Source organism: Acyrthosiphon pisum, chromosome A1 (genome assembly GCF_005508785.2).
Source record: "Acyrthosiphon pisum isolate AL4f chromosome A1, pea_aphid_22Mar2018_4r6ur, whole genome shotgun sequence".
Classification (NCBI taxonomy): Eukaryota; Metazoa; Arthropoda; class Insecta; order Hemiptera; family Aphididae; genus Acyrthosiphon; species Acyrthosiphon pisum.
Window position 1 is genome coordinate 70589034 of NC_042494.1, and position 13284 is coordinate 70602317.

The following is a 13284-nucleotide window of genomic DNA, read 5'->3' on the forward strand; positions in this document are numbered from 1 at the left end:
GAAAATGGAATATAAACAACCATTGAAAATTTCATGTATCTACGGTCATTTGTTTTAAAGTTACACCAAAAACCAAATTCAATTTTGTGAAAAATCGATTTTGCGTAAAAATTCCCGTTTTTCCTTAATTTTTCTTTTGTTTTTCACGGCGCTTTTGAAAATTACTGGGAATTTTAAATTTTGACCTCCCCAATGCACCAACGATTTTCACTTTCCAATCGAACAAGATACTAAAGTTGATAATCGAAGCATTATTTCGACTACTTATCTTGTACAGACACAAAAAAAAAAAAAATAAATAAATAAAAAAAAAAAAAAAACACACATCATTGTAAAATCAATACATTCATCGTTGCATTCAGAATCTAAAATAAAAAATTTTTTAACACTGTGTCTGCTGCAATAGCCCACATTTAGGGTAGATTGCGATTCAAAGTTATGTATTTTCGTAGGCGAGAGAATTTTTACGATCTTTTAATTATTTAACAATTAATATGTTATAATGTTTGGACGATATTGGATACCCTATTTGTTTATGGACTAAAAATAGGTAACTGTTTTTTTTTTGAGGTGGTTTCAAATGAATTTATGTATTTTCTGATGTCAACACAAAACGACAACAAGATACAAAAGATAAATAATATATTATATTAAAGTATAATATTATGTTTCATATTTTTTTTGTGAAAACTGAGAATTTGATATTGGGTATATACTAATAAAATATAGTATATACAATATATTAAACGGGAAAAAATATCAGAGAGCAATAGCTGTCCCTCTTTCTTAAAATACGCCCCTGGCAGGCGGTCTACAATAATTTATGTTTTCAACTCTTCGCACAGAGGCGTGTTCAGGAATGTGCTATTGGAGGGAGGGCATATTTTTTTATAGATCCTAAGTATGAAAGTAGGTAATTGTACATGTGTAACATATAGTAATACTATACGTCCTGTATACTATGTAACATGTATATTTATATCATTATTAAATAAATTAAATAAATACATGACATAGATATTATATTATAGTAGTTCTAGAATAAATATGTCTAGGATAAATCATAGATAATCAGTGTAGCCAAAATAGAAAACGATTTCAAATTGTATTTTATATAAAAAAAAATCGGATACAGAGAATTATACACGCCATGTTATTAATTAATGGTGGGGGGTCAAAATCCAGTTACCACAAACCAACTGCTCCCCTCATAACGACATAATAATTTTAAAAACGTTATTTTCCCAATTATTATGTAATAATATAATAATATTTGTATAGAGCTACCGATTAACTGATCATGACGACGGTCGTGCAATGTGTGTTTGGTGAAATAATAATAATAATAATATCATCGTATTATGTAGTTATAACTTATAAGGGACACATAATTTATCATCATCGTCATGATATAGTTTATTATCACTCTCACCCAGCTGGCAACGCCGTGTACGTAGCAGCGGCGGCGGCCGCCGGGTTGGCCATCTGATTGTTGGCGGCTGCAGCCGCCGCGTTGTACGCTCTGGCCGCTGCGGCCGTGTACGTGGCGGCGGCAACGTAGGACGCCTGTTGCGCTTGGGCCACCGCTGCGGCGGACGACAACGCAGGAGTCCCTTGGGCTGCGGCTGCGGCCTTAAGTAGGGGCGACGCGGCTGCTGCTGCGGCAGCTACCTGTTTTTGGAACGATTAGTAAAACAAAAATTCGTTACATATACAAAAAAAAAAATGCAGGCACATTATCACACGTGGACGCGTTATACCGGAATCAATCAAGCATTATATTATTATTATTATTATATTATTCTTGTTGTTGTATATGTATATATATATATAGTATAAAATAAAAATATTTAATTTACTTGTAAAAGTGAAAAACAAATATATAACGATTACATAGACATAATAATATATAATATATATATAACATATATAAAACGTTAAGTAATATTATTGCTTTTATGACGTTAAGTTGCGGTTTTCCATTATTACTGATAATAGAAGTTTCACCCCTAAACCACCGATACCAGCGTCAAAAAAAAAAAATTTAATTAAATCCGCCTGTAAGTATATATATATATAATATATAATATTCATCAACACAAAATTGGACAAGAATTGAATATAGGTAATATGCATGTCATAATAATTTAAAAAATACATACATTTTTAAAACAAAACAATATAAATTTACCGCGATGCAATAACAATTACATACACTATAGGCAAGTTAATAAATGAGTGATAATATTATGTATTAATAAATAGAAAATCACGAGATGTAAGCCACACTGTATAATAATATATCAGTGTATATAATATAACAATAATAATATACAATAAGAGAGCGGTGGAAATGTATAAACTTATAACTTGCCCAGTACAGTGTAGTCGAATATATAATAACCTCTAAATACTTGTGATATTAGAGATGTATATACGGTTTCGGTTAATCAAGACGAAAAAAAATCAAAAATAAATAAAACGATTGTCCACAATCAGGCACCTCATCTACATTTAAATTTATATTATGTATGCGAAATGCCTCTATATATAGAAATTGGCGAAGTCCGTGCGTTAAAACAATACATATACCATATTTCATTAATGATTATGAATTATGTTATAATTCCTACAGTTAGAGTAAACGGAACAAAACATAAAAAAAAAATTAGAAACAATAATAATAAATTCGTATACATATATTTATAGATTTATAATATTATGAATAAAAATGATTTGAAAACCTTCTAAAATATATATATATAATATGTGAATACACACAAATTTTTTTTTAAATAAAACCACTATGAACCATTTCACATGCAACAGTTAGCTGTACGTTCAGCTAATATGTGGCATATCACCCTAAAATGTTCTGTTTAATAATATTATGATAGATAGCAGTACATTTCTAGCAACACAAATAAATTATAAGACACATAATTATATAGATATATATATACATATAATATACAAATATATATATATATATATAAATATATTTTCAACAAAGGCTAGTATAGTTATTAAGATGTATTATTATATATTATTATAATGCCCAAATTTGAAATTTTTATTTTCTCAGTGAAACGCTACAAGCATAGCTTTTCGTCTACATAATATTTCCCCAACAAAACAGCCAATACACAATATATATATATATGTAAGGAGAAAGAAATAACAGGCAACCCAAAAAAAAATAAAAAATAAAAAAATAAAAATACAATATACATATACACATAATAATAATTAAGTGTACGTATATATTAGATGTAGGTACATTATTTAGGTTATAAAAAACGACTAATAATCAACAAATTTGTTTTCCTTGTACAAATATAGATACGATAAAAAAATTGTTAAACATACTATATAATTCAACCTGTATAATAGTTAGCAAGTGAGTTTGTGCTCGTATATATATATATTTTTGTCACATGCAATTTTTTTATTATTATTATTTTTTACTTTTTTTTTTTTTTTAATAATAGGCCATTTCAATATAATATAAAAAATTTCACAAACGATTCCGCCACCGAAAAATAAATAAATAAACACTAAATATGTTGCACAGTCTTATACCAATCAAAGTCTAACGTAGAAATTAAATACTCAACTGATGCCATTTACCACTTCGGGGTAGCGACACATTTCCACATTAATCGTGTTGTTTGAATTATTTATGAATATCATTTTTCACCCTTTCACTCTATAGACTAACAATATATTAGTGTAAACATTTAAAAGTGTACACGTCATATACATCATATTACGTCGTATTTAAACATAACTAAGTAAATGGATTATATATATATATATATATATATATGACTTGGTAAACGGGTGTGTATATTATAATAGTGCTTGCTATTATTGTTGTAAACATAATATTATATGTACTTCAATAAATTGTCGAAATAAGACAAAACGATCGAACGCATAAAATACCCATCACTATATATACCTAATATTATAACACGTATGTACTATGTGTATGAGTGTGTGTGTCATTAATGTTCATAAATGCTATTGATTCTAAAATCAGGCAACAAATGCCTAATATTCTAAAAAAAAATAAAAATAAAAATCACAGGAATCAAAGACTGTGCAAAAATTCAAATATATGTAACGTAGTGTTAATAATAAATAATGATTAGCGCTCTATATATGTAACCGATTAGTACAAACTTTCAGGAAAATTCCGAATAACAGAATTTGGTGTTAATAAAATTAATATAATATAGGTATGTACAAATATTACTTTGTAACCGCATATAATAAAATATAAAATATTGATCAAGACACTGATTTCTCAGTGCATCTACATTATAGAAGCGGTGATGTCAAGAAAAAAAAGGCCGGCCATGCCATTCGTCATGTTTTTTTCGTATATAAAACTCACGTCATATTTCCCTTTTCCAGCCTTTGTAATCCGTTACACATAAGATTTTTTCTAAAACGAATTTCAAGAATGACGATTGGAATGAATTGAGCAAATTGTTCATGTTCAAATATAGAATAGGAACGCAAGTTTTTTTTTTTTTTGATATTGTAATTTAATGCAATTAAAAATAATAAGAGAGATGAAGAATAAGAACTTTGTATAGGATAGGAATAGTTTGTGATTATACTATATGAATCGTCATTTACCTCATTGACTGCTCCTGCCTGAAAAAAAATACCAACACCAGTTCAACTAATTCTCAATTCATTTATCGGGTCACCTTTTGATAATCAATATAATACGCCTTAAAACACAATTTAGACGCGAAACACGTTATAATTTGTGAGTTCTTAACCAGCCACACTTGAATATTAATCGAATTAAAACCAATGAAAACAATTGTTTTACAAAGTGGAGATAAACCCGGCTTAAAAAATATTGTATAACCACCCATTTGTCGACTAGTAAGTATAAATTATAATGTATTATAAATTTAACATGATAGGTACTTAGTGTTTTTTTTGTAAAATATTTAATACATTCATTAATGATTAATTTAAAATAAAGAAAGTATAAATAATACAAAAATATTACCTGTAACCTGTAGTTATTGTCTGCAGCTTGAGCTGCCAGGAATGGATCATAGTAAACTCCACTGAAACACATTTTACTGGTGGTAAGAATGAAAAGCCGTAAACATTGTTTACAGTTTTTCTCGATATTTTTCAATAATATGTTATACTAATAAGTAATTTATAAATAATGTATAATTAGGTATAGTATAATTCAAACAAATATATATATATATATTTTTATTAATTAACCCGCAGCGACTTTGGCCATTGGATCGTTTTTAACTGTAGGGAGGGTACTGTAGGTTTAAACACGTGTGTTTGTTAGTTTGGCAGATTTTTTAATGGGCACCCGTGAGTATATGCCATTTCCGGGTGGGGGAATGGCGGCCCTTCTCTACGGACACCGTGATTTGCCTGAAGAAAAATGCCGCCCGCAGTCGAGGTTTTGAACAGGCGTCGGTGCGCGTCGCAACCGCCGCCTTAGTCCGCTCGGCCACTCCGTCCCCCAAACAAATATAGTAGTATTTAATAATCGTTCATATTCGTATTTTGCACATTTGATTATAATTTATTGCGTAATTGTATTCGATTTGAAGCACATAAATGATAAATACAACTAAATGGTTAAAAAAATATTTAGAAGCATATAAATAAAATATGTATTACATTATAGGTTCAAAATTGATCTTTAGTTTAAATACTAATAACTTTAAATTATTTCATAATAAATATATGTCTGATTTGTTTCTCAATATTATGATCCGGGCTCGTAGCATATTTTTGCATATTTCGAAGTTTTGATGCTATTTTACTGTTTTTATTACCAAGTATTTATGCTTATATTGTCTTTTGAAAGTAGAAAAATAGATTGTTTATTTTTTTTCTGTGTTAATATTTGTTATTATGTGTCATATAAATATGAGATTGATGAGTTGCCGTTTATTGGTTAGGTAATTCCGTCGATAAGGAGGCCCTTTATATATTAACACGTGGCACATGATATCTTGTTTTGTGGTAATCAAACATATTACTCAATTACACAATTTTATATTTTCAGTCATTTTTGATTTTAATAAAAAAATATTAGGTATGTTATTAATTTGTTTTTTCGTATTCGATACATTTTTCTGCATATTTTAGCATTTCCAGTGTATATTAAAAAGCGCTTAGGTATACGAATGATTTTAAGAGAATACTATTGTGCTTATAATAACCTTTTTTAGAGCTTGAAGTCACGATCTCTGATTATGATTATTATACTTTATACTGTTATTAAAATGATACCTATTCTCATTATGACGTGTTTATGATAAATAAATTATCATTGTGTAAAATAAATATAGATTGTAAGTTTTTCTTCCAATAATACCAAATAATTATGAAAATACATTTCTAGAAATGTATATGTAAACAACATAGGCAACATAAGATTTATTATTTATAATTATTTAGATTAATCTAGATCTAATTAAATAAAAAAATTGAGTTAATGTAAAATAAATTAATATTTTTACTCCCCCTACACATAATTTTGTCAAAATAAAAATGAATTATAAATACGTTTGTTCATTATTTAATTTATGGATACATACATTTTCAGGATAATATTTCCTATATTATTTAAATAATAAATTAAAAATCATGTTCGTCACAAGGGGGTTACTGGACATAATATAAAATTTACTATTTTACTAAGCCTTTATTAATAATATAATTTTACATAATTTTATATAATACTATAATTATATAAAAAAAATAATTTAAGTATTATATAAACAAAAAAGTCGAGATTAAACCGGTTTTACAGTATAGGATCAGTATTTAAAATTTAAGAATTTTTTTATGTTTATGTGTGTGCAACGTTATTCGAAACCAAAATTACTACACGTATAGTGTATGGTGAGTGTATACATATTATTATAATTCTATGCCTAACTGGTTATCTGAAATATCTGTGTATTATCATAACTTGCAAAACCAGTTATTTCGAATGCAATTCAAACTATGATGAACGTTGAAAATACCTAATCAATGGTATTGTAATACAAAATAAAATTGAATTAGGTTATTAAAAATTGATTGCACAAGGATGATTCAAAGAAATAGTAGTTATGTGAAAAAAAAATTCCTGATGTTATCAATATTTTATGATTAATATCAGTATGTCACAAACCAAAATACAACAAATAATATTAATTAAGACTCACGGGATAATTAATTAATATCTAATTTTCTGCAAGAGACCTTAAATTATTAGTTATTATTTAACAGAAAATGAAATGATTATATTTTTATGTTAAATACTTATTAAATAAACTAGTATAAGTAACAAACTACTTAAAAAAATTATGATCGAAGAAAGAAATGTAAAACAAACTAATTCTTTTAATTTCACACAAGTATAATAAATAATAATATTATAACATTCAAATACATAAAATTATAAATAATTATTATTGTTTGAAGATTAACTCTATATATTATAGACTATATATATAGTATATAAAGTGTATAAAACATATCGGAATGGAATTCAACACTAACTCAAATAAAATAAATAAAATTGATTTTGGTATAGAAATACGTAAATAATGATCGTTTTAATCATTCACAATGGTGATAATGAGGTACGTATAACGAAACGCACTAAAATGATGTAATCGCCGGCGAAGATTAATCGACAGATTATACTAATAGTAGTTAGAGGTATGCGATAAAAAGATCTAAACATTTTTCTTTTAGTAAATTAAGCTTTTTTTTTTGTTAGTTTTTAAATTTTTACACGATGACTTGAAAAAATGAATCACACGACACTCATTAGTAACACTTTCATCTAAGAAATGTTATTAATAAGTCGCGGCGCTGTTTTCTTTCGAGACAACCGGAAAGATTCTCAGGTATAGTTGGTACATACAAGTGGATTTTGATGATTTTTAGGAGTGAGAGGCGGTATCGACGATTATAGACGGATGGTCATAAATATATCTTCTACAGTTCGCATGGATTGAATCATCGGAGATTCGAATGGATATTGAAGTATGTGACATAATATAAGGGGCATTTGTGAATAGACAAAGTTAAATAATCAAATAAAAAATTAAAATCCCGGGAAACTGGTTAGGATAAGTTGAATATAGTATTTATCTAGAAAATGATCGAATATATATAAATTTTACGCAGTGACCAAGGCAATTAAAACAACTATAGCACAATGGTCAGCGCGGCGGTATAGTAACTACAAGAAGCACGGAGTGATACATCAGTAATTACTAATTAAATAGTTCGTAATTATTATAGTATATGATCGTAATTAAATATTTTGCATTTTTTTTCAAAGTCACATTCAAATTTTAATTACTAATACACTATAGGAGTATTTAAAAGCAATAATTTATTCTTTTGTAATTCTGTAACCAATTTGTCGGTTTTGTTTCCTGTTTTATTTGCTAAAACATTGTGATATCAATAAAAAAAATTAATTTTCAAATTAGTAACGTAGGTAATTCGTTCATAGTATTTTTATTAGTCCAGATCTAAAACGATTTCGTTAATCAATCAAATAACAGTTAAGGAGATTCGATACCGTGATTTTCTGTTTTCGTCTAACACACGCGTGACATAGTATTTTGGACGTGTTTTTTGCCAAACATACCAATTGATCTAATGGAGTGATAAGAATTCTGAAAACAGATTTGAATTCGTCATCAAGTCTACCTGAAATCAACTTTCCCACATTTTTGATATTATCTCCCAAATTCCAGAAAAGATCATATAAAAAAAGAATATTTGAACATTTTTGTATTTCAATTTTTGGAGAAGCTAAAATGAGAAAAGGGGGAAATGCATTAAATGCACAGCCCTTCTCATTATATTATATGCGCGTTATGCTATACAGTGATTCGAAGACTAAAAATTATATGGTTACCACCATGTTTACGGCCAAGTGATTTTATACTATCGGCGGATAACGTACTAATAGAAAAAAGTTCGGACCGCCACAAAGTTGACGACCGCACGATTTTATAACGTTGGCAGTTAATGTATTATTAATAGATATGTAATAAACTCATAAACGTAGAAATGTTTTAGTACTCACGGGGCGTAAGTACCGGGAGCCGAGTTGATGGCTTGTAACGGGTTGGGCGTGACGGCAATGCTGGTCGCTGGCAGTCTGGCGGTGTTAAATCCTGGATTGCCAACCGACGGGAATCCGCCGTTGGACGCCGCGGCCACTGCAGCCATCGCGGCCGCGTTCCTGACGGCATTCGCGGCCGCCACGGCTCGTCCACGTTGTATAGCTGCGCCTCTAAGTGCTGCGGCGGCGGCTGATGAAATAGAAAAAAATACCGCGCGTGCGCGATGACGTTGTAATTAGAATAATGGTATTATTTCAGTTTTACGTTTGTTTCCCCTGTGCCCGCGTCCCATCAAAAGCGTTTTTACATTATTATATACGTATGGCAATTTATCGAGCACGCTCACCACGTTTACAACATAATCTCATCTTAAGCGACTATAACTTCATTCAAATTAATATTTCTTAGAATCTTTAACTATAGTCTATATTATTAAGAGGATGTCAGCGCACTATATGTTTTTGAGTAAAATCACTCATAATAAAAACTATAGAGAATAATATTCTTGAGGGTATCACATATCTAGCTGTTAAAAAAACAATTTAATATCGATTTTAATTTACATTTAAAGTCAAATAATAATAAAATATAAAACCGATAAGTCTAAACCTCAAAAAATATTATTTTCTATATCTTTTTCAATAGGTGGTGATTTTTCTTTTAAATAACTCAAAAATCATTAAAAAAAAAACACTATTTCGCGTCAACACGTCTTATCCATACATCGCCGTGTGTCTGAGAGAGAACAAATATTGCACAGCAGAAGTGCAAACATCCTCTAATGACCAGGGTTTATAACTTCTAATAATTGAATATTTTATTTGATAGAGATAACTTTGTAAGTTTTGTGTTTATCTTAGAAAACCAAGCAGCTTAATACAAAATTGTATATTGCATATTTATTGCATACTTCAAAATTTAAATTCTATCTTGTTTTTTTTTTGTTAAATTCAGTACTATAGCCTTTAAAACATTTAAGTACCTACTACAACACAATAAACAATTATAATGTGAAGTTTTTCAAAATTTTCAATTTCTAAAAATTTAAAAAAAAAATGTATCTATGTACTTAATATTTTTGTTTGCATATTTTGGTATTTTTAATGCATATTTAAGCGCTTATATAGGGATGTCATAAAAAGCATATTTATTTTACTTTAAAAACTTTTTTTTAGAGCCATGAGCTATAAGCCCTGCTAATCGAACCATTTGTATTCGAAAATTTAGATTGTTTAACGTCTCCTACGTGGTGTACGAACTTTTCCCTCTAAAAACAAGTACTTACTTCTCTTTATTATGCATTTTTAATAGATATTTTTTTTTTGGTGTGTTGGTTATGATAAAATATTGTAACGAGTTGTTTCAGACTGACACTTATTTATGCTAACTATTATGAAAACGCCAACTGTCTCCGTATTCCAAGTGCGTAACATAGCAAATTTACGTTCGGATGTCACGTTTAAATTCATTAGTTAAAAAGAAAAAGGTGGGTAAGTGGATGTCGCTCTGCTGTACAGTAGGTTAGAAGTGGGTCACTGTATAATGGATGGTATTAAATTTGAATTCAATGATATAATATCACTGTATAAGAAAAACGATTCTGAGCGGAGACGGTATATCAGTCTATGTATTAGACATATATATATATACTTATCTATGGTATTAAAAAAAAATTGACCTATAATAGGTACCTATAATAATTTCCAAATTAATCATATCATAATATCTATTAGGTACTTATAACGCGTTATACATCAACAAAAAACCGTGGTACTATCATAGATATATAATAGTATACTTTAGAAGTTTTAAGTACCCACGAATCATATTATACAATCACAACAAAATAACTAAAATAGTTATCCTAGGTTTTTAATATGTAATTTCGTCCAAATTTGTACTTAAAATGACTATAAAAATAAACTGTGTGAATGTATTTTTTAGATTTTTTGGTAACAGAATTAATTACTTACGTGGAATCTTGTTTTAAATTTTCAATTCTAAGATACAAAAATTGAACATTTTATAAATTTTTAACTACAAAATAATTATTGAATCTTAAATTTGATAAATTTTTTCAAAATTCGATCTTTAAATGCTTATAAAAAAAAATTGTGCCTATGTATTTTTAATATTTTTCAACTGCTAGTGTAACAATATATCAGGAGCTTTGTATTAAATTTATACACTTTTTGGCCCAACAGATAAAACTTTATTGATATTTATAGGAAAAAAAAACTAAAAAAATTTAAAACTGAAAATGTCCGTAAACAGCTCAAAAAGAGTCAAAATATTTTCAAAATTGTATGGTGTATAGGAAATGCTAATATAAACATTCAGTAAAATTTTCACGTATCTACAGTTATTCGTTTTTACAACAAAATAAGGAAATCGCTACATGAGAAATCGAGTGAATATCCAATGTTGTAAAAATTTGAATTTCAAACGATCATAAAAATTTAATTTGACTTTCTTATAGATATTTTTTTTTTGATAAAGGTAGATAATCTTATAAGGAATCTTGTATTACATTTTCATATCTTAGATTTAAAAATAAAAATTTTTATGAATTTCTAACTCGAAATAATTTGCAAATTTTCGTAATTTTTCCATATTTTGAACGTTAAATGCTTATAAAAAAAAAACTGTGACTAACGATTTTTAATATTTTTCATCTGCCTTTGAAACAATATACTAGGAGCCTTCTATTAAATTTTCAAGCTTTTTTATTCAACAAATAAAATTTTATTGATATTTTTAGAAAAAAACTAAAAAAAATGGAAAATGAAAATGTCCGTAAGAGCTCAAAATAAATCAAATATTTTGAAAATGTCATCGTGTATAGAAAATGCTAATATAAACATTTAGTCTAAATTTCATGTATCTATGGTCATTTTTTTAATGTTACACCAAAAACCAAATTCAATTTTGTGAAAAATCGGTTTTGCGTAAAAATTCTCGTTTTTCCTTAATTTTTCTTTTGTTTTTCCCGGCGCTTTTGAAAACTACTGGGAAATTTAAATTTTGACCTCCCCAATGCACCAACGATATTCACTTTCTGATCGAACAAGATACTGAAGTTGAAATTCGTAGCATTATTTCGACTACTTATCGTGTACACAGACACAAAAAAAATAAAAAAACACACATTATTGTAAAATCAATACATTCATCGTTCCACTCAGAATCTAAAATTAAAATTAATCTACCTATCACGAAACATAATGGTAAGAACATTACCTGTGTTCGTATGTTGGTTTTTTTATGATAATTTAGTTTTTAAGTAAGCTACAAAACATTTTTAAATTACGTTATTTTATGTACACAAAACTTTCCAACAAATCAAATTCCTGTAAAAAACACAAGTAATCTTATCATCATTAAGTTTCATAAAAGGGTTGATCAACTCACATTTTTAAACTAACGAAGCTAAATGTTAACTGCTGGGCGTAAGTTTGCTTGGTATACGCACTTGTAAGACGGAGACAATAAAAGCCTGAATGTGGCGTTAATCTTTTTGGATAATCTATAGAATCAAGATGATACTTTACTCAAATATTTAATAGATTAATCGTTAGTACATATTAAGAAGTCAGAACCGTTCAAATGTTAACTTCTGCAATAAATCAAAATGTTTAAAAAAAAATCATTTACTAAACAATTCGGAGAAATTGGTTAGTTTGAATAAAATAAGTTTGTACCGCCACACCTAATTACTATAAAAATCTATATAAGTATTTTAAATACGGTCTTCAATATGGTGTAAGTACTTATAAATTCTAAAAATCAATATAAATACAAAATTTAAGCATTAAAACGGGGTGGGGGTGCTCAAAAAATTGCCTTGTACCTATATATTGTTATTTTATTATTATCCTTTACTCATATAGAATATGTAATTGAGTACAAATACTGTAATGCGACTTTTATAGTTAAAATAGAGAAACTGTACTGCAGTTTTTTCCGCGATATACATACATATATTATTATATACTGTACACGTTAGTAAAAATTCGTATATCATGCTGTTTAATCTAAAACACTAAAATAGCAATTTAACTTTTAAGAAATTCTAAACGAACAGACAATAAAAAAAAGTACTATATATCTAAATGTTAGTTAGATCATG

General features: G+C 28.0%; 1 protein-coding gene across 10 annotated transcripts in view; it reads right to left on the reverse strand.

The window, feature by feature from the left end:
* Positions 1-1432: 1432 nt before the first annotated feature.
* The window catches only part of LOC100167964 (RNA binding protein fox-1 homolog 2), a gene marked incomplete at its 3' end in the record, with an annotated part of 36995 nt that continues 25143 nt past the window's right edge, over positions 1433-13284 (reverse strand). For 7 of the 10 annotated variants that reach the window (XM_016802531.2, XM_016802530.2, XM_016802532.2 and 4 more), the window contains 4 exon segments: positions 1433-1671; positions 4651-4668; positions 5039-5114; positions 9116-9344. In XM_016802531.2, the coding sequence (XP_016658020.1) occupies positions 1433-1671; positions 4651-4668; positions 5039-5114; positions 9116-9344 (562 nt within the window). 10 annotated transcript variants of the gene reach the window in all.